Genomic DNA, 20,520 nt, shown 5'->3' on the forward strand with positions numbered 1-20,520 from the left:
CAAGTAGGATGATGAATCACCCAGCATGTGGGAGTGACTCTGGCGCAGCAAGTTGCAGAGGTATGTGTGAGGCAGCTCTTGAGGAATGCACACTGCCCTACCTTTTTGGTCTTCACTGTGGAGGCACAGCAATCTCCTCCATCATAGTTGCAGAAGGCTCGATTGTTGATGGCATCACAGTAATTGTCTCCCATGAAGGGCTATTAAAGGAGAAGGATAGACAGAAAGAAACACCTTGTTAGCATCTGGGGGTGAATGCAGTGGCCCCAACAGTGTTTCAGAGCCTTTATTTTGGTTGGGCTATCTCTCACCTTCTCTTAGACCTCTACAGTCAGCCTGTCTGGCTTCTCTCCCAACCCTCCATGGGATAAGTCATGATGCAACGACTCACACCCTGCCACATTTCCCCCAACTAGAGCCATACGATGCTGAGAGATACACTCTAATACACTAGAGTGTGTAAAGTCACAAAACAGACACTAACATCTTTCTGAAATATCACTTAGGACATACAACTCTTTGAAGAGTTGGGGAGAGGGCTCTGTGGGGAAAAGTCGTTGCTTATACACAAAGATTGTCTTGATTTGATGAAAGACATCAAATTTTATCTGTTTTTGAATTAACTTGTAAAAATGCTATTGCTTTAAAAATGATAGAAATATATTGTCAACAGGTCATGAATTCTATTTATTTTCTACAAACTGTAACTGCTGAGGACATGGACAGTATCTTCTTGTTTCTGAGAAGCAATCTATAAACGGGGTGAGCATAATAAAATATTATTTCTAACCAATCAATTAATCAGTAACCCATTGTAATTGAAGCAATGGCAAGAAAAGTTGTACTCTCCTCTGCCGTTTTGTCTAGCATTGGGTAATTAAGAGCATAATTTTAAATAAAATATATGAAAACACTAGGAAGCTGAGTGTGAACTGCCCACGAATCATAAAAAATAAAACAAGAGAATTAATAGGAATCTGTCACAATGTATACAATGGTGGTGTTTTTTTCAACAAGGAACATGGACTTTTGTATTTGATGTCACATACTTTGTACATTGTTTTCTTCTTCTGTTTTCTACACAACAAGTGATGTGGACATTGTTATTCCTCTTTTATAGAGTAAGAATGGGTTTGACTAGAATCACATTAGGAGAATCAAAATAGTGGTTTAAATTGAAGTTAGTTCCCTATTTTTGCTCTTCACCCTAAGCTGTTCTAGTAAACATTTATTAGCTTCCTCCTCACTGTGTTCATCCAATACTCTGATGCTCTAAAAGTGAGAAAAAGATGATGGAGCCAAGTTATGGGACCAGAGCCATCCTAGTGCAAAGTTCAAGAGTTTCTTCACTCCTGTGCGCTTGCACTGCCCCATCCCAGCACTTACCACACCACACCACATTTGATGACCTGTTTGTGTGCATTTCTCAAAGATATGAGGAGTGTCCAGTTAATCTTTGTCTCACAATCACACATGTTTGGGCCTTAGTAATGTTTTTGAGATGGAAGGTGATTGTGTAGACAAGGTGCAAAAGTGAGTTGGCAGGGTTCTTGTCTTTCAAACTTGGCCAACTGGCCAGTTAATCTGTGATTTTGATTAAGTGGCTTATGTCCTCTGGTTCTCAGAACTTCCATTAGTGGGACAGAGGCCAGATTAGTCCATTGATTTCTCAAAGCAATGAAACTGCTCTTCACTCTCAAATGCAATCTTGCATGACATTTCAATATAGAAAACAAATGAAAGTGGAACCATTCTGATCAGTGCTGGTTCAGGTGTCTAATACTCAGTGACTCATACACAGGAGGAAGATGTTATCTTCTGTCTGAGATCATCATATCAGCAAACTCTAGTGACCTCTTTCCCAGCCTACTGCTCTGCAGAGAATCATATTCACGAGTCCATTGCAGCATATCAAGCTTTTATATGTCTTCTCTACATTCTTCTTTACAGCACCTTTTGCCTGACATTAGCCAGATTCCATTTTCTCATCACCCTATTCAAGGCTAAAAAATGCCTTAGCATGATGGAACTAAGAGCTGGTAAGAGCCAATCTCAGGTATGTGAATGTGTGTACACACAACTGTTAACTCCAGTGTGACTCTGCTTCATGACTTGTGTATTGAGCACGTCACTATATTCAAAAGAGCAAAGAGACACTAATAATGAGCAAATAAGGGCTTAGCTTTTTCCTTTTCTCTATACCTCAAATGGTTTAACATGGGTCACGTTCATTGTGTTTCTATTCTTTATGGCCAGAGTGACAAAGTTGTCCCTTCCTTAGAATGAAAAAGAATTGACTTGAAAAAGAAGTTGCTCAAAAGAAAACACTGAATTAAGATAATTCCATTTTTCAGACTTCTGAAATAAAGTCACCTATCTCATCATTAACTATGCTTCCCTTTTCTTGTCATCCATCCATCCATCCATCCATCTACTCCCTATTTAACCTTAGTTATCAACTGTCCACCATGGAATGTCCACTATTGAATGTCTACAAAAGGAATACAAGAAAAGGGGTGCAAGACTCAAAGTAAATACAACCCTATCCCTTTTAGATTTTTTGCATTACTAAAAATAAAAACTTTGATAAAAAATAGGAAACTAAGTGTCCAGTATCAGTTCTGATAGGATTATGGAACAAGATCCAGCTCAGTGGCTTAGCGGTTAATGTCCTCACCTTCCATGCAGTGGGATCACATATGGGTGCTTCTTTGTGTCCCAGCTACTCTACTTCCCTTCCAGCTCCCTGCTTGCAACCTGGGAAAGCATTAGAGGATGTCCCAAGGCCTTGGCACCCGGCACCTGTGTGGGAGACCTGAAATAAGCTCCTGGCTCCTGACTTTGTATATTGGCTCAGCACCAGCCGTTGTGGCCACTTAGGGAGTGAACCAGCAGATGGAAGATCTTTCTTTCTGTCTCTCCTCTCTGTAAAGCTGATGTTCCAATAAAAATAAATTAATCTTTTTAAAAAACAAAGGTGTTCATGAGAAAATGATGTTTCAAGAGAGATCGTAATAATGAGGTAGGTGTTCATTATGTGGAAGAGGGAGAATTTATGGACAGGGAACAGCATGATAAAAGCTTTGCTGCTTCAACATTTCTCCATCTCTGGCATTTCTTATGTTGTTATTAGTCCCACTAATGTACTTATGCAAACACCCATTTTTTAGGATTTAGGTAAAAAATCCAAAATGCCTGCACTGAAAGTCCCAGTGTGTCCTGTGCTTACACAGCTTCTTGTACTTGCTTTGGTTGTAACTTCCGATGTATTGTTTTGGAATTCTCCTTTTGGCTATCTCTTTCATTTTACTGCAAATTTCTTGTGGACAAGGCTGTTATGTTATCCATGCTTATTTTGTAAATTTACTAAGAAAAAAATCTAGAAACTTGACAGCAACATGAATATATGTTCACCAAATATTTATTTTGTGAGCTGATGGATGGGTGAATGGATGGATGGATTGATCAATGTAAGAATGGATGAGGGGCAAGAGGATATCATAGATAATTTAGAAGCACATAGATTCAACTTTCACTTGACTGAAGCAACTGTATTAACAGGATCCAGAATAGTTATTGGTGTACAAGGGCACTTCAAAATTCTGTGTAATCAAGTAATAATTTTTCCTGATGCAAAGAATTTTGAAATTTATATATATATTTTTAAAAGATTTATATATTTGCATTGGAAAGGTATATATATATATATATGGAGAGAGAGAGGCATATATATTTGTATTGGAAAGGCATATATACGGAGAGAGAGAGGCATATATATTTGTGTTGGAAAGGCATATAAAGGCATATGTAAAGGCATACATATTTGTATTGGAAAGGCATATATAAAGAGAGACAGAGAGAAAGATTTTCCATCTGTTGGTTCAGTTCCCAAGTGGCTGCAACGGCCAGACTTAGCGAATCCAAAACCAGGAGCCAGGAGCTTCCCCCAAGTCTCCCTTGCAGGTGCACCATCCTCTACTGCTTTCCTCAGACTACAGGTGGGGAGCTAGATGGGAAGCGGAGCAGTTGGGACATGGACCCATGCCCATCCGGAATCCTCATGCATGCAAGGTGAGGATTTAACTACTGAGCCTTCATCTTGGGCCCATAGTTTTCATAATATATATTTAAATGAAATTTTAAGTACTCATTGTATGGATGGATTTTAAAAATTACTGCAGAAAAATAAACTATCCTTTTAATTTTGTTTTCAGCAAACTATGTAATTTAGATAATTTTGGACACAGCCCAACACTACAGGACAGTCTCTCAGAGCTCCCAAATTCTGTCTTTGCTACCCCTACACACTCAGAATTGATGACTTCTCTCCAGCCCCAAAATTCATTTCTCTTCTAAGCACATTTCTCAGCTCCATACAAAATGCAAGCCGTTAGCTCTTCGCTAAGAGAGAACGAAGAAGAGAGGCACCTGCAAGGGCAAAGGCGATAAGCATCATTGTTAGGGCTCAGAGCCTGACAGGTGAGGGTCTATGGGGACACTCTGCTGAGTCAAAGGGTGGATCAAATTCTGCTGTCACACTAGTTACCCAGACTGCCAACTCAACAGAAAGAGTGCCCAGGTAATTCAAGCTCCCTTCTCCAAAATGTTGGACTGAACTAAAGAGATGAAAGGAAACAATATTCATAAGGTTTTGGCTTTGGTTTTGACATTCCTGCCTGAAGCTTGGGAAAATGGTGGGTTTTCATGACCGAAACATCACTAATATCCTGATACTTGCACCTCACACAGGATTCCTAACCTGTGCCAGTTACCAAAGAACAGCTCATTCACAGGCAGAAGACAGTCTAGTAGAAAGTAAAAGTATCCATGTGGTAGTCAGGAGACCTGGGTTAGTGCTTGGGCTCTGTGGCTATCATGCTATACAATCTTAGGTTAGTTCATTTCCTCTCTGTCCCTTATTTTCCAGTCTTTACCACAAGGAGAGATAGATCACACTAATAACATTCCCAGTTTAGACATTCCATACAATTCTAGATCTGGCCACTGTCCAGACCATTTCCAAATCTTTGAAACAGAATTTTTAGGGATTGTGGTGTAATGTGTGAAATCATTTGCATGCAACACCAGCATCTTGTATGGGTTCTAGTTCCAGCTGTTCCATTTTCAATCCAGATCCCTGCTAAGGACCTGAAAAAAGGAGTAAAATATGATCCAAATATTTGGGTCCCTAAACCAACATGGGAGATCCAGATGAAGATCCTGGAGCCTGGCTTCTGATTGATTTTTCTCTGGCTGTTTTGGTCACCTGGGGAGACAACTGGTAAAGGAAGACCTCTCTGTGTCTCTCCTCCCTCTGTATCTCTTTCAAAAAAAATCTTTGAAAAATTGAAAAGTAAAATAAAAGGTTAGTTCTAGATAACCTAAAAGAGTCTTGCTGCTGCTTTTCACTTCTCACATTCTGAATTTCATCAAAAACAAATCTTTCTAGTGTATGATCTGGTCTTACCCACCTGTATTTTGCTCAGTGGCTCTTGGGAAGCCAGAGATCTGTATGCCCACCTGGAAGGGATTTTGCATCTCTTTCAGTGATAACTAAGAAGAACCACCTGGAGTGCAGTGATGCAAACATGTCTTTAGTTCCTTGGACAGCCTTGCTTAGAGAACACAGATGATGTCCCAAGAACCCTGTCCCCTGCACACAAATCCTCACAAGCTTATCACAGATGCAGAGTCAGATTTGCACAATTTTGTGCTCTAGGGAATGGCTGAACTGTAAAGTCAGAGAATTTAAAGGTCCAAAAGGATCCCCTACTTAATCTCAATAATAGAGTGAAAGACATCCCTCTTAGTCCTGGATTGAAGAATGAATGAATAAGTGCAGGGCAAACCAAATTTATCTGCAAGTAAAGTGGGAGAAGATTTAAAACTGCCTAAGTGGCTCTATAAAGGATAAATACAAGGATCGTGGTAAAATCCTGGTATATGTTAAGTGTTAAATCAATACAGACTCCCTCCTCCCTCCCTTTCTTAGATCCAATACTATGTAGACCACAAAGCTTGGAGCCAGAGAAAACTAGCTTGGAATCACAGCTGTTACATACCAGATACATTTTGAGTATGCTTCTTTATATCTCTGTAACTCAATTTGATCATTTCTAAAACATGATTCTTGATCTCATTCCAGGAAAAGAGAGAGAGAGAAAGAGAGAAAGAGAGAGAGAGAGAGAGAGAGAGAGAGAGAGAGAGAATGACAGCCATCATTAATATGACAGTAGCAATAACAGCAGGAGGGTTGCCTCTTGAGAGCTGAAGATCTTTCCTTGTGACTCACCTCACAGCCTTTGACACAGTGAATCAGAGCAGGGTGAGGATACCACTTGAGGCCAGCAGTGCAGACAACTCTCTGCAGAGAAACAGAGAATGAGGAGGTTAGATGAGCTTGGCATTGCACCACATTCAACCACTCCCAAGCCCTGACCTCATTCAGGCATTTACATACAGAACTTGCCCAGCTACTTGCAATAACAGGAGCCATAGGATCAAAATAATGTTTAGGTTCACTGTTTATGTCATGCTTGGTGTATTTCTATGGCAGTAACAAAGGTTGAGGAGAAACAAAACTTGGAAATGAAAATATGATCAGACATTGTTTTCTGATTCTTGAGTCATTGGCATAGTTGGAGACAATATGAGAGAAGAGGGTCATGGGATGTGTGTGTGCGTGTACACGTGAGGATTCATGTGGCTATGTGTATGGTTATAGCAGGAAAATAGGACAAATGTGTGGATCATTGTTTCTCAGAGCATGAGCTGAGAACCACTTTCGCCAGTATCCCTCCAGGAACACCTTAAAAAGGCAGATACCTCTGCCCTGTTTTGGACTTGATGAGTCTGTGTCTCAAGGTCAAGCTTGAGACTCTGCCTGTTAAACTAAGTCTCTAAGATGATGCTGATGCACACCACAGCTTAAGAGCAAGTCAGCTGCAGGCCCACTGGACTAACCTTTGGCTAAGAACTCTAGAGGGGCAAAGAATCTTCCCTCCCATCTTCTGCCATCATGGCACACACGTCTGCTCATAATTCCCTGAGGCTGCCCACATTTCCATTTATCAGAGGATTTCTATTTTGATATGTTCCCCTTCACCCCTTTAGGTAAGAAATGAATAGCCATCCACGTGGGTTGGGATGTGTGAAATTCACAGAATCCACTTATAGTCACCTGGAGAATCCTTACCTAACTTCTAAAGATCTGCTCCAGACATGTGTCCTCTCTACTGCTCTGCGCAATCCCCTCAGGCAGAGATCTAATGCATGCTTATATCTACTTATTTATAGCCTCCTTTAGTATTAATAATGATGGTGGTAATAATAATGACAACTGAAATATATTGAGTGCATTCGTGGTGCTAACTACTTTATGCACTATCTTATTTATTTATTGCCGCCATGCTGTGTGATCAGAATTAGTCTTATGCCATAAGCAGAATAAGTTGCCCATGTTCCTAAGCTGTTAAGTGGAGAAACCAGGATTTGGAATAAGAAATTGTTCTGGAAATTATTTAAGGCAGATTATAAGATAAAAATTCAACAAAATGGTAAACTAAATGAAAAATAAACCAGTAAGGTAAAGTAGTATCAGGAATGGGTTACCACAAAAATCCCAGAAGCGTCCTTTTTTATTTTCCATAAATGCCTTGGTTTTCATGCCATATAATGTATTATTTCTTTGAAAAACACAATGCATTGTAACACTAATGCTTAGAATTGTAGTGAGAAGTAACTGTGTCAAGGACCAGTTTCATAAACCTCTGAGGGGCTGAACTCCTGGGTGACTGGCATTGAGTAATTTTAATTAAGAAATGAACAGCCACACTTAACAGAATATGAGAAACACAAGCCCATTATTGCTCTGATGGAAGATCTATATGGGAGCCAAACTATTGACTGGGCTTCTTGGTGGGGTTATGTCAAAAGGAATCACATGACTCCAGGGTAAAACTGGACTGGGTGTTTGCAGCAGCTCCAGTTCCTGTTAGATCATACACATCTAGAACAATGCCTATCACAAAACAAGAAACTCAGTAAATTGTTTATGATAGAGAGTATTCATGTCCAAACAGAGATAATTTTACTAATGATCAATAATTTCCTTATTTGTCCTGGCTTTTAGAGCTCTAGAGGAACACCAAATGCCAAGCACAAAATCTTAAGTACCAGATTAGTAAAGATTGAACTGAATTAAACATCTGAAACAAAGAGCCTCATCTGACGATTTCCCAGTCTCACAATGGGAGACTGGATTCCATCCCATGCTGCCTCTTTGACCTGGCCTGGCCCGCTCCCAGGATATATACTAGGTGGTACATGGGGTTTAATGGACAAGCGAGGTTACAATCCTGACTTGAAGTTGTTTCTATATTTTCACTAGGCTTGGCTCGTGCACGCATGAAGTGGGCATTGAAACTTCCTTAGGCTTTTTGTGACAGTGTATTGAGATAAAATGATGTAGAAACAATTGAGGATGAATTCTTTAAGCTTCTTGAAAACAGTTTCTTTTTGCCTCCATGATTAGACATGGAACACAGTATAGTAAAAACTTAAATTAAGGAATGTTAGTATGCTCAATATTTTTTCTCCCAGTTAAACTACACTCTTCCTCTCTACTCCACAGCCATGGAACTACAGTAGACAGGACTGCCTACTTTCATTCTCTTAGAAACTTAAACAGTGTTTTCATTTTAGATCCGAGAGTCTGTCCCTGGCCAAAGCTCAAGGGTGTTGAAGGGCATTGGTAAAATTTCAAGAAGTAGAAAAAGTAAGGTTAGGATACAACAGGGATTTTTATACCGTCCCCTCTCTGTTTATCTGAGAGCTAATTTAATCCATCTGTAGGACTGTATTGGTATGGTTACACAAGTTTCTGTCAGTTGAAGCTTACCTGACATGAATTCAGAAAAAGAACATTTATAGTACCTGCATTAGTCTATTTATCTTTCCAAGGCTTTTGAATTTTCCACTACTACTCAGGGCTGCAAATCCCACCTCTCATTAGAGAGACTCCCTATGTACAACAGGAACTGAGAAGGGAACAGACAGTGGGAGCTGAAGGAAAAGGCTTGACCACAGGTTGGAAGACCCAAAAGGGATACCTCAAATGTCAGCCTGTACCTTTGGATGCTAGTGAGGCATGGACCCCAGCCAGATTCACTCAGGTCAGATTTTGTAAGAGGACTTTCATGGCCTTCCTTGGTGAGTAGAAATAGTAATTTTTTTCCTGCATAAAATTGTCACTATCAGCATCATCAGTACCACCACCGCCACCATTACCACCATCACTATCATCAGTAAAGCGATCATCTTACATTACCACTATCATGTCCATCATCATGATCACTCATTTCTTCTGTCTTTATCATACTGAAACTACTACTACCATCACCACCATCATCACTAAACCCTATTAAAGGAATACTAGCCCCAAGGTCTGTGCTCAGTGTTTTTCATCTAATGTAATTCTTTCCAAAACTCTTATGTAAGCATTGTTCTTGATTCTGCTTTATATAAGAGGCAACTGAAGCACAGAAAGTAAAACGGCCTCCCCAAATTGTACACACAGGCAGTGACAGAAAGCACATCCCAGCTGGATGACAAGGTCTATGCTTTGAACATTGTAGTTTCCTTAAAAGGTTGTAAGCCCTTCAGTGATAAAATAGCTTAGTCTTGGGAGAAAGAGAAGACAAGGTTTGGAAAGTTGGACAGGCTTTGTGACAAATGTAGGTGGGGATGAACTGTCTAGAACATGGAAGTCACAGAAGATGGGTCTAGGCAAATCAAAGACATAAAAAGGCATCTTCAGGGCCCGGCGGCGTGGCCTAGTGGCTAAAGTCCTCGCCTTGAACGCACCGGGATCCCTTATGGGCACCAGTTCTAATCCCGGCAGCTCCACTTCCCATCCAGCTCCCTGCTTGTGGCCTGGGAAAGCAGTTGAGGACGGCCCAAAGCATTGGGACCCTGTACCCGCGTGGGAGACCTGGAAGAGGTTCCAGGTTCCCGGCATTGGATCGGCGTGCACCAGCCGTTGCGGCTCACTTGGGGAGTGAATCATCGGACGGAAGATCTTCCTCTCTGTCTCTCCTCCTCTCTGTATATCTGACTTTGTAATAAAATAAATAAATCTTTAAAAAAAAAAAAGGGCATCTTCAGAAGACTGCATTCAGAAAACCAGATCAAATACCCTCCTGGATATCTTCAACGAGGAGCTCACTTTTCTGCTTGAGCGTAGAATCTAGTATGAGCGATTTACACACACACACACACACACACACACACACACACACACATATATATTTGCCCCATATTATCAGTTATTGAGCTATGGTCCTTCTTCTGGATACATTTTTCATAAGTATAGATATGTCCTTCCTTATATTTCTAGTGCTTAAAGAATGTCTGTGCTTTGGAGGTATGCAATCAATGTTGATTGAGTGAGTGAATAAAGAATAAATGAATGGGGCCCGGTGCCATGGCCTAGCAGCTAAAGTCCTCGCCTTGAACCTGCCACCAGGATCCCATATGGGCGCCGGTTCTAATCCCAGCAGCTCCACTTCCCATCCAGCTCCTTGTTTGTGGCCTGGCAAAGCAGTCGAGGACGGCCCAAAGCATTGGGACCCTGCGCCCACGTGGGAGACCTGGAAGAGGTTCCTGGCTCCTGGCTTCAGATCAGCGCAGCACCAGCCGTTGTGTCACTTGGGGAGTGAAACATCGGATGGAAGATCTTCCTCTCTGTCTCTCCTCCTCTCTGTACATCTGCCTTTCCAAGAAAATAAAAATAATAAATATTTTAAAAAAAGAATAAATGAATGAATGCTGGAATGTGGCCATGAGTATTTCAGAAACCAGCCAATTTTGCCCAGATCGCCTCATCTGTGGGCTTCTCTTCAACAGTGCTTGGTAGCTCCACTGGTACATCCTGAGGATGTGCCCTCCAAAAGAATTATAGGACCCAGTCCTTCTCTGGTCTCCTGTTCAGCAATGTGATCCTTTCTGTCTCTTTGTCTCTCAACATGCTCTTGTTGTGTGCCATGAGGCTCTTTCAATAGCCACATGACACAAGTGTCATGTCTGAAAATCCAGAGCTGTGAGCTACGTAAGTCCCTTTTCTTTATAAAATTAACCTGTCTCAGATACTTCGTTATAGTAACAGTAAATGGATGAAGGTGATTGCCTTTTTTCAAGAAATAAATTCTGTATCTGCTGTCTGCATGCATTCCATTGTTCATTTTTCAAAAGTTGTGTAGAGCACTTCCTTTGTACTATGCAGTACAGATCAGTTAGCCACATTACATTAGTTATGTGAATTGACAGTGACAAACTTTATGACCCTCAGATTTCTAACCTAAAACAGTAACAGCATTGGCCTCATTTGGATGTGCAGACCACGTGAGATGTTGTTTTGGAAGGTGCCTGTCAAATAATGCCTATATAGCAGAGTAGTCAATTCATGAAAATTCCCTGCTCATTTCCTTAATTCATCACTTCTCTGTGTTTTTCTTTTTTTTCCATAAGCCATTATAAAATCCACGTTTCAGCTGCTTAGAAATTTCTATTATGAAAATTCCCTGGAACCCCTAAGCAAAGGGGGTTTCAGGAGTAATTGGAAACATTTCTTCGGAGCTGGTTGGGGATGTGCTGCCACCCAGACTTGTAGACATCTACAATGGAAGAATCTATTTCAGTCATAGCTTGCACGCCAAAGGCTTTGGTTGCATCATCCACAGAAATGTTTAGTATGACATACAAGCACTTAGTGAAAATCAAAATTGTATGCCAACACTGCAAAAAGTAAACAAAAAAATAAATACATTTCAGGTCAGGTGTTTATCACAGTAACTAAGATGTCCCTTGAGACATGGCCAGCCCATATCAGTGTGTGTGACTCCCAGTCCTGATTCCAGTCTCCTGTGAGGGTACTCTGAGAAGCTGTGAGTGGCAGTTCAACCAGTCAGTTCCTTGCACTCTCCTCGGGAGATCTGAACTGCGTATCAGTCTCCCAGGTATGCCTGGATGTTACCTCTCTTTCTTGCTCTCTCTCAGAATAAATTTCAAAAATATTTTACATAGATTTCAAATTTTTTAAACTTCAAATTTCTTTAAGTAAGGAAAAGCAGAAATGTGATCACTCTAGGTCCACATTTTCAAATGGCTGCAGTTGGGTATAATCACCCTCATATGGGAACTGCCAAAAGTGTTTTTTGGGTTTTGGGTTTGTTATCACCGTTAGCTACAATCTCTTCAGCTCTGAGAACTATTTCCATCTCTCACTGAGTTTGTTTCATCTTGATGGTTAGATGAGAGGATGTGTTCCCTATGCTTAGATCTCTTAAAAGTGCATATAAACAGCTTTGTTTTTCCCCCAATGGATGCTAAAATATATGCTGACAAAAGAGCATCATGAGGCACATACCTGGTCATTTTGGTTAATGTGGAGTTCAGCAATAACAAAAACAAATCTATAGTGTTGGAGACCAAAACAGTGCTTACACTGGAGATGGAAACATTGTCTGGCATGAGGGGAATGGAGGACTTTGCTGAGAAATGGAATCCCACGTTCTACTGTGGGGAGTGGCTTCAAGAGTGTGAAGAAGCAAAAGCTGTTTCTCAAGAAAGAGGAAAGAGTCTCAATATGCAAAATGTTACTTCTTAGGTTAGAGAGTACGTACACAGATGGTTGGTTTATTTATTTAGTGAGTCTTTGTGTCTAAAATATTTATAAGAAACACCATAATTATTTACATTTAAAATAATGTATTGGGCCCGGCGCAATAGTGTAGTGGTTAAAGTACTCGCCTTGAATGCCCAGGATCCCATAAGGGCACCGGTTCTAATCCCGGCAGTCCTGCTTCCCATCCAGCTCCCTGCTTGTGGCCTAGGAAAGCAGTCGAGGATGCCCCAAGGTTTTGGGATCCTGCACCCACATGGGAGACCCGGAAGAAGCTCCTGGCTCCTGGCTTCAGATCGGCGCAGCACTGGCTGTTGCAGCCGCTTGGGGAGTGAATCATCAGATGCAAGATCTTCCTCTCTGTCTCTCCTCCTCTCTGTATATCTGCCTTTCCAATGAAAATAAATTTAAAAATGTATTTAACATACAAAACCAATCATCAGTCTGCTTGATCCATGTATTTTGCCTCCCTGCTTTATAGACATTTGGGGTTTTAGATACCTGGTTGTCTGGTTCTATCCTTCATCTTACAAATATGGAATCTTGTTCTGGAAGCGATGGGATGTGTCTCACAATGCATAGCAAGAAGGCGCCTAGGGATTGGGAACCAATCTTGATCAATTGATTCAATTGATCAATTGATTCAGCTATTAATATTAAAGTTTCAACAGAGTGCTGGCCACCAAGGAGGTATCACGTTCAACTCAATGACACTGTGTAGTGCACTGATCATGACACACGGTCTTCATCCAGACATTTAAACTACTTAGAACAGAGCCTGTTGTGGCAATGTGGCAGTGGAAGGTTGCAGCTTAGAGCCAAAGTGCCTGAGTCTTCTCATCTTCCCAACTGGATGGAGAGTGCCTGCCCGTAGGCATCCACTGAATGTCAATTGTCACCTCTCTCATCCTGAGGACAAAAGTAGTTCAGAGTTGGAGCAGAGACTCAGTCCCAACCATCTGCCTTGCACAACGTTCAGAGGCAGACCCTCCAGCCCTCGGAAAGCAGAGGGGTTCTCCAGGGCCTCTTTGGGCCTGGGAAGGCCTGCACTGGCGGCTGTGTTCCTGCAGCTCTCATAAGCGCAAGGGGCAAGAGTGCAGCAGGGGCCAGCTTTTCTGCCTTATTCCTGGAAATCATCAATCTCTGCCCTTCGCCCTCCTCCCTCTTTCTGTGTTATTTTCCTCCTGGATAATGAGGCCTCCAGAGACTGGTGGAGGTCTGAACCTCGTTAGGCTCTCTTGGCAGGCCGGCATCAATAAGGCAGGCTGGCCAGGGGACTGGGTGGGGGTTGGGGTGGGTAGGCAGCGGGTGGGCGACTGGGGGGAGGGTGGCTTGCTGGCTTTCAAATCCCTGGATTTATTTCACAGTGAATTATAACTGAACTCTTTAGTGCCTGGGGCTCACCAAGGGAAAGATGGGAATTTATCCAGAGGTGGATAAGGCCTCAGGTGGAAGCTGGACCAGGCCAAGAATTGGGGTGAGAGAAAGGTCTCCAGTGTGTGTTCCATGTGTGAGCAACATTCACCTGCTTTGGGATGTGATGGAGCTTAGACGGATACAGGGAGAGGAGCAGAGGAGTAGATTCAGAATACTGATAGGTAGTCTAGCTGGATTGTCTGCCTGAACCTGGCCTGTATGCTCCCCAACCGATCTGCATAAAGAGTATCTTCCTCCCTTGATGATGTCCAACTGCCTGTGCCTGGTTCAGGGTGTGGTCAACATATCCCATATCCTGAAGAGCTCTGGGGAAGCAATATGGGGAGCTTGAATTAGATCGAAGAAGGATATGCTCTGGTGAAGAAAGCAGATTAGGGAGATGAAGCAGGTGGAACCCTTGTGGATGTACCAAGAAGTCTGGGACAGATAGGAGAGTGAGGGAGGGGTGAGTGTGGGGAGAGGAAGACAGAGCAAGTGCAAGAGAGATCAGGGGAGGGAGGAGAGAAAGATGGAGTGAAAACATAGAGACAGAGAAAAAAAGGAAGTCAAGTTGGAGAGACAGAGATATAGACAGGAAACCAAAGAGGTAAAAGAAGAGAAACAGGACAGAGAAGCAGGAAGCGAGTGGAGAAACATCACAGTACATCAGGTAGCACAGAATTTGAACCTGGTCCTTCCACTCAGAGTGCTGAGGAAGCCCTTGCAAGTGCACCCTCAGCTCATTTAAGAAACAGTGCACCTGGTATAGAGTTCTGCTCAGCTATTCACAGTGGGATCTGTAGAAGGTAGATAGATTGCAGGGCAGCTCCCAGCAGCAAGGCACAAAAGCTGGGGGAGAGTACAAAGGCTGAAGCTCACTCTCTCACTCTCTCCAGGGTGAGAAGCCAGTGCCTAGTGCCACACTGCTTGGGAGGATGATAGTAGAGTCACACAGCAAAACTCTTGGGGGTCCTGACTGGTGAGTGGCACACGGCAAACTGGGAATACCAATCTAAGTGCAGTTTACACCGACATGTGGCGCCCCAATGTCACCTGGCCAGGTGTATGCCAGTCCTATACCAGGGGAAGCACACAAGCTTGAATTCAGATTTTAATGATAGTCATCATTCTTGGTCCAATCGGAAGCTTCTTTATCTCAGTGACCACTACTACAGAAAACAGACAGTGATCTTTCACAACACCAGTCTGAGGTTAATGCAGGTGCTCCATAATCAATAGGGAATGAATTGCTTTTTACCAGACAGGCACACTACACACAACGCTATGCAAAGCCACATGAAGAGCACTAGAGAAGATAAATAGCATTATCTTCATGAGCACAGTCCTTCCATTTGGGCAGACCTGGGGCTGTTTTCTGGCTATATACCCCTGCCTATATGTACTCAATATCTCAGATTTCTCATTTGTAAACTAATTCCACTGGTACTCTTGCTCTGAAACTGTCAGTAGTTAGTAGTGGAACAGCAATTAGAAGGCACTCAGCACAATACCTAGCAGAGAAAAAGCATTAAATCATTAAAAATTGATTAAGAAATGATTGTGTAATGGTTACATGCAGTAATTCAAGCAAAAGGATGTACTTAGCACCAGGAAAGGGCCAGTACTCAGCAGTGTCAGTTCTTACCCCCTTAGCAAGTTGGTCACTTACCTCTACCCTTGTGGGGTTCAACCAATGAGGGATGTCACGCACAGACACATTTATTGGCAGGATGACGGACTCGCTGTTGTGGTCCAGGCATGAGATGGCACACTCTGACCCTGAGGGAAAGTATAGGATGAAGCAATGGCTTATCCCCTAGCCTCCTTATGTCCACAACCTGCCCTTTTAGTGAGTGGATTTTGCTACTTCCTTTTCCCTCATGATAGTGGAAAGGTGAGAGTTGCCTTAGTAGAGCCACCTCTCATCTCCCCAGCTCCACTCGTTTCCAATCCAGCTATGCCTCACCCACTGCTATGTTCTGGACCCTGGTTCTGCTTTTTCCATGGTCAGTCCGTGTTCAGAAATCTTTCTAAGACTCTATCCAGGTGCAAGAAAAGTCTATCCCACTATCCTTCAACGTCTCCCATGGCCTGGACAATTCCCTCCACCACTAATGATTTTTATGCTTTTGTTAGGCCAATCACATTAAACTGAACTTAGTTTTCCATCTAAGTCCCACTCGTCCCCTCTCCTGTAGTCTCACCCTGCTCACTTTGTCTCCTGAAACACCCTACAAAACCCTATCTTGGCCATCTACCTTTCCATGACTGAATGCCATTAGTTTTTTAAAGTCCGGTTGCACTCTTCCAAAAAGTCTACCCTCTTTTCTGCAGCTGAATAAGAGTACTTTACCTTTTGAATGTCTATTAGATTCGCTCTGTATTTCTACTGCATACTTGTGTGTGTCATTCTGCTTCTGACCTTACTCCCTTGGGTCTTGTCTTCACATTCAGTTTTGCTTCAGCAGGGCAAAGATATGGTTGATTCACCAGGGAATGTAACCAGTGCTTGACACACATAGAGTTATTGGTGAACACTGGCCATTCATATGTACGTAATCTATTCAACACCCTTTCTGATGCCATTTTATCATCATCTTCCATCTATGAAACTCTCAGGGACAGTAATGCTTAGAAACTTCCTTTTCAATATGAGACACTGAGCCCAGAGGAGAGAGCTTCCTTTCCTTGCCAGGTGCTTTTCCTATGTCACTGCATTTCCCTGCAAATCCAGCCATAAATTCAGGTGTTATCACACCTGTTTCCTAGGTCAGAGAGCCAGAGAATCACAAAGCTCATAGGAGGAGGACCAGTTCTGAATTGCATGCTTAGCCAAGGATAAGAAAGCTAAATGGAGAGCAGAGAAGGGAAAGCTGGCAGCGACAGATAGGGCAGAGGTGAGTGAAGGTCCAGGAGACAGAACAGAAATGCAGGAGACACAAGAAGTCAAAAGATGAGTCAAGAGACAAAGAGGGTAGAATTCCTAAGCATTCTGGGAAACACAGTGATGTATGTTTTGTCATGAGACCAGTTCCAAAGACATTTCAAGGAACAAAGATGAGACAAATCTGTGATAATAAAATTCTTCCTCTTCTTAAAAAAAAAAAAAAAACAAAGCAGAAGATCCGGCCTCTGAGAGATAAATAAAGGCTGTTTTATTCCAAAGGAAGAGAAAAAAAAAGGAAAGGCAAAAAAGAAAAATTGGAAGAAACCAAAGTTGGGCACTGGATGTCCTTGCAGCAGCCGGGTTTCATCTCCCCGCCTCTGCTTCTCCCTGATCTGGGCTCCCTTCCCCCATGCCTGGGCTCTTGGGCTGCAGGACCAGGCTGCTGTGTTGTGATATATGAGCCATAATTGGCATCATTACAGAGTGGTGATCTCACCAGCCCCCCCACCTCTCCTTCCCGGGAGGCAGGCAAAGGGAGGGTGGCAGCCATGGTGGCAGCAACAGCAGTAGCTGCTGCAGTAATTTTCTGAGGGCTGGTAAGCTGCTGTGCCAGCCTCCCCAGGCTGTATGGGGAGGACTCAGGGTGAATAGGCCGGTGTATCTCCAGAATGCATCCTCCAGGCTCCACCCATGCCCTGTCCACATCTCATCCCTGCTTTCAATGTCTTAATCCCGTTTATCTCCAGGGTGAATTGAGTTCTCCACAGAGAGGGGGCCAGCCAGGGACGTGGATGCAAGGGGCACTGGGAGGTGAGCCAGGAATGGAAAGACAGCTGCCTTCCCCATTTCCTTCTCACTGTCTCCCTCAATTGCTTTCTAAGTCCTGTTTTCCTATAAGCCCCACTCACCCATCTCCCACTCAGAATTACTAGATTCACAAGATGGTGCAGCAAGGATGGGGAAAAGGGAAGATAATTCAATCCTAATATCACACAGATTTCTTTACCTTTCTGTCACACCTCTCCCTGTTTCTCTGGATAGTTGTAAAGGTTGACCTGAAACCTGTGTTTGTGTGCTACCTGTAGATTTATGTGCCATGTGTGTGTCTGGTGCATCTGTGTGGTAACCAGGTAGATATTGAGGTGCTAGGCATAAGTGTTGTGTATGATGTGTGTGTTTGATGTTATGTTGATTATGAAGTATTTTTACCTACGATGTGTTAATTTAAGTGTGTTGTAATGTATGTGAATGTACTAATGGATATAGACGTGCAGCAAATATTTCGATAGGTTTTTAAATAAAGGTCTCTTAATCAGAATTCTTCCTCAGAGGGTCATTCTATTCCAGTCTTTCGCATGGCTGAGCGTTCACTTGTACAACCTGATTTTGTTGAGTTTCAGAGCTTATCATGGATGTATGTGTCCATGGCCATGCACACCAAATACAAATGGTGGAGATGAAAAGATCACTGCTGTTCAGCATGGCAGCCCCTGCTGCCCCAACTTTCCAGAATAACCATACTGGCAAATCCTGTAAGATTGCCTCTTTCTGAAACTTTCCTCCTGGACAAGCTTGACAGATGGGTGGCTTTGAGGGATCTTCTGACTTATCAAAGAAGCCACATTCTTGGGTTTGTCTGAGTCATTCATTAGTAAATGCCCAAGAATGTGGATTCCAGGTCTGTGTTCAAGTGAAGAACTGCTCTCAAGGGTTGTTCACTCTCAAAAGGAAGTGGTCAGTTGCCAAACCTTTACTCTCTATACATTAGCCTGACTTATGTGCATCCAGTGATAGCTCTTGGTGTGCTGGATGTACACGTTGGCCCTGTGTACATCAGATCATTTTCTGCACTAGATATCCCTGGCCAAGGCCCCATAAATCACATTGGCCATGAGGAAGGACATTAAATTCCCTGGTTTTTCATCACCGTCAATTAGAGAATCACCCCAAGTGGTCAGCATCAATGCCCTTAAATGAGGTCAGACTCCAAGCACTCCAAGTTCCCAAGAAACCATGGCGATTGTGATTAATGCATCTGTCCAGACTCCTGGTTTCAACCAGGCCAGTGCCAGGCACCACATTCCAAGTCATCTCTCCACACTGTGTGCATTTCTTGAGTTGTCATTTTCCAGTACAGACAATATTTAGAATCCTTATTAATAGTTGAGATTTTTTTTAAAAAGCCTGGCTTTAGATAGGACAAGATTTGGGAGCAAGCATGACGCATTGCCCATTCAAGCTTAATGCAGAACCTGACTCATGGCAGGTGCTCCGGAGTGTTTACTATGATGTGAGTTTTAAGATTGGTGAGGAAAGGAAGTCATACTGGGTGATTGTGTGGCTCTCCTAAACATGAATTTTGCTCTCATATCCCCTGATCTTTGATTAGATGGTTCTTCCCATCTGCAATGCCATTTCTGCCTGACAAGCTTTTTCAAATCCCTGTGTAAGCACCCCTTTCCATGGGAGATGGCAGTGCTGCCATAGGCATTCAACAGTTTTGCTGTACTTTCACTGGTCACACTCACTGTTGCTTCACCAATATCCCTGTCCCTGGTTCCCTTGGGGGGCCAGGATATAGTCTCAGTCATCTCTGTTCCCTGACGCCTCTGCAGGACCTCACACCACAGAGGTGCTCAATGACCTCCCCACCACTAACCCCACATTCCCAGAGGCTCTGCCCCCTTCCCGCTGCACCCTTCATGGGCCCATGGTACCTATGGCATAGCCATCAGAGCACTGCAGCTTCAGGTTGCTGTTGATCTGATTTGGAGCCGAGCACTGTCCTTGCATCTCCTGGCAGAGGTGGAAGGAACCACTCCAGGTGCCATCTTTTCGGCAGTGAATGACATTGCTCCCATGTCCCTGAGCAACACAAACACATGATCAAGACCAAGAAACACGCAGATCATACCAGGAGAAGTCACAGAGTAACAAGATAAACGTTATTTCCCCTCATGTTAGAATAGTGTTCCAAAACAATATTTTAATTATGATCAAAACCCAAGCACCCTGAAAGAGAGGAAATAGTGTTAGTGTCTACATTTTACAGAGGGAGCACAGAGAGCCTTGCTGAAGACTTTCCACATAGCCCAACTCCGAGGTTTCTTAGGCTGTGAGTTAAAGATCTTTCTACATAGCCCAACTCCAGGGTTTCTTAGGCTGTGGCTTTAAGGTCTTCTAGAAATTTCAGTAAGAACAGTTCCAGTTTTCACTTGTGTTCCTTGTTATTGCTATTTTTCTTAATTGAAAAGTATCAGCTTCTGTACTTGTTCTGAAGGGCTGGCTGCCTATTGGAACCAATCATGGATATTTACAAGGGGCTCGAATAAAGAACTTTTATTCAAGTTGCATTTGTCTACTAGAGATTTCCCTCCCTTTTCTTTTTTATTTTCAATCCCTTTTCATAAGAAAGGCATCATAAGTACAACATGTGGAAACTTGTATCTTTCCTGCTCCCTCCAATTCTTTAAAATCAAATGTAGTTTCTCAGTCTTCCACAAAGTAGGTAAATGTAGTTGGAAGACAAATTCTCCAA

At 42.7% G+C, this 20,520-nt stretch overlaps 1 protein-coding gene across 1 annotated transcript in view; it reads right to left on the bottom strand.

Annotated features, from left to right (window-relative positions):
• The window catches only part of PAPPA (pappalysin 1), a 246,820-nt gene that overhangs the window by 14,242 nt on the left and 212,058 nt on the right, over nucleotides 1-20,520 (bottom strand). The window contains exons 18-21 of the mRNA XM_036496589.2: nucleotides 19,700-19,847; nucleotides 15,765-15,874; nucleotides 6,293-6,364; nucleotides 102-200 (exon numbers count right to left, since the gene is read on the bottom strand). Coding sequence (XP_036352482.2) covers nucleotides 102-200; nucleotides 6,293-6,364; nucleotides 15,765-15,874; nucleotides 19,700-19,847 — 429 coding nt within the window. The remainder of the gene's footprint in view (nucleotides 1-101; nucleotides 201-6,292; nucleotides 6,365-15,764; nucleotides 15,875-19,699; nucleotides 19,848-20,520) is intronic.

Source organism: Ochotona princeps, chromosome 14 (assembly GCF_030435755.1).
Source record: "Ochotona princeps isolate mOchPri1 chromosome 14, mOchPri1.hap1, whole genome shotgun sequence".
In the NCBI taxonomy this organism is placed as follows: domain Eukaryota; kingdom Metazoa; phylum Chordata; class Mammalia; order Lagomorpha; family Ochotonidae; genus Ochotona; species Ochotona princeps.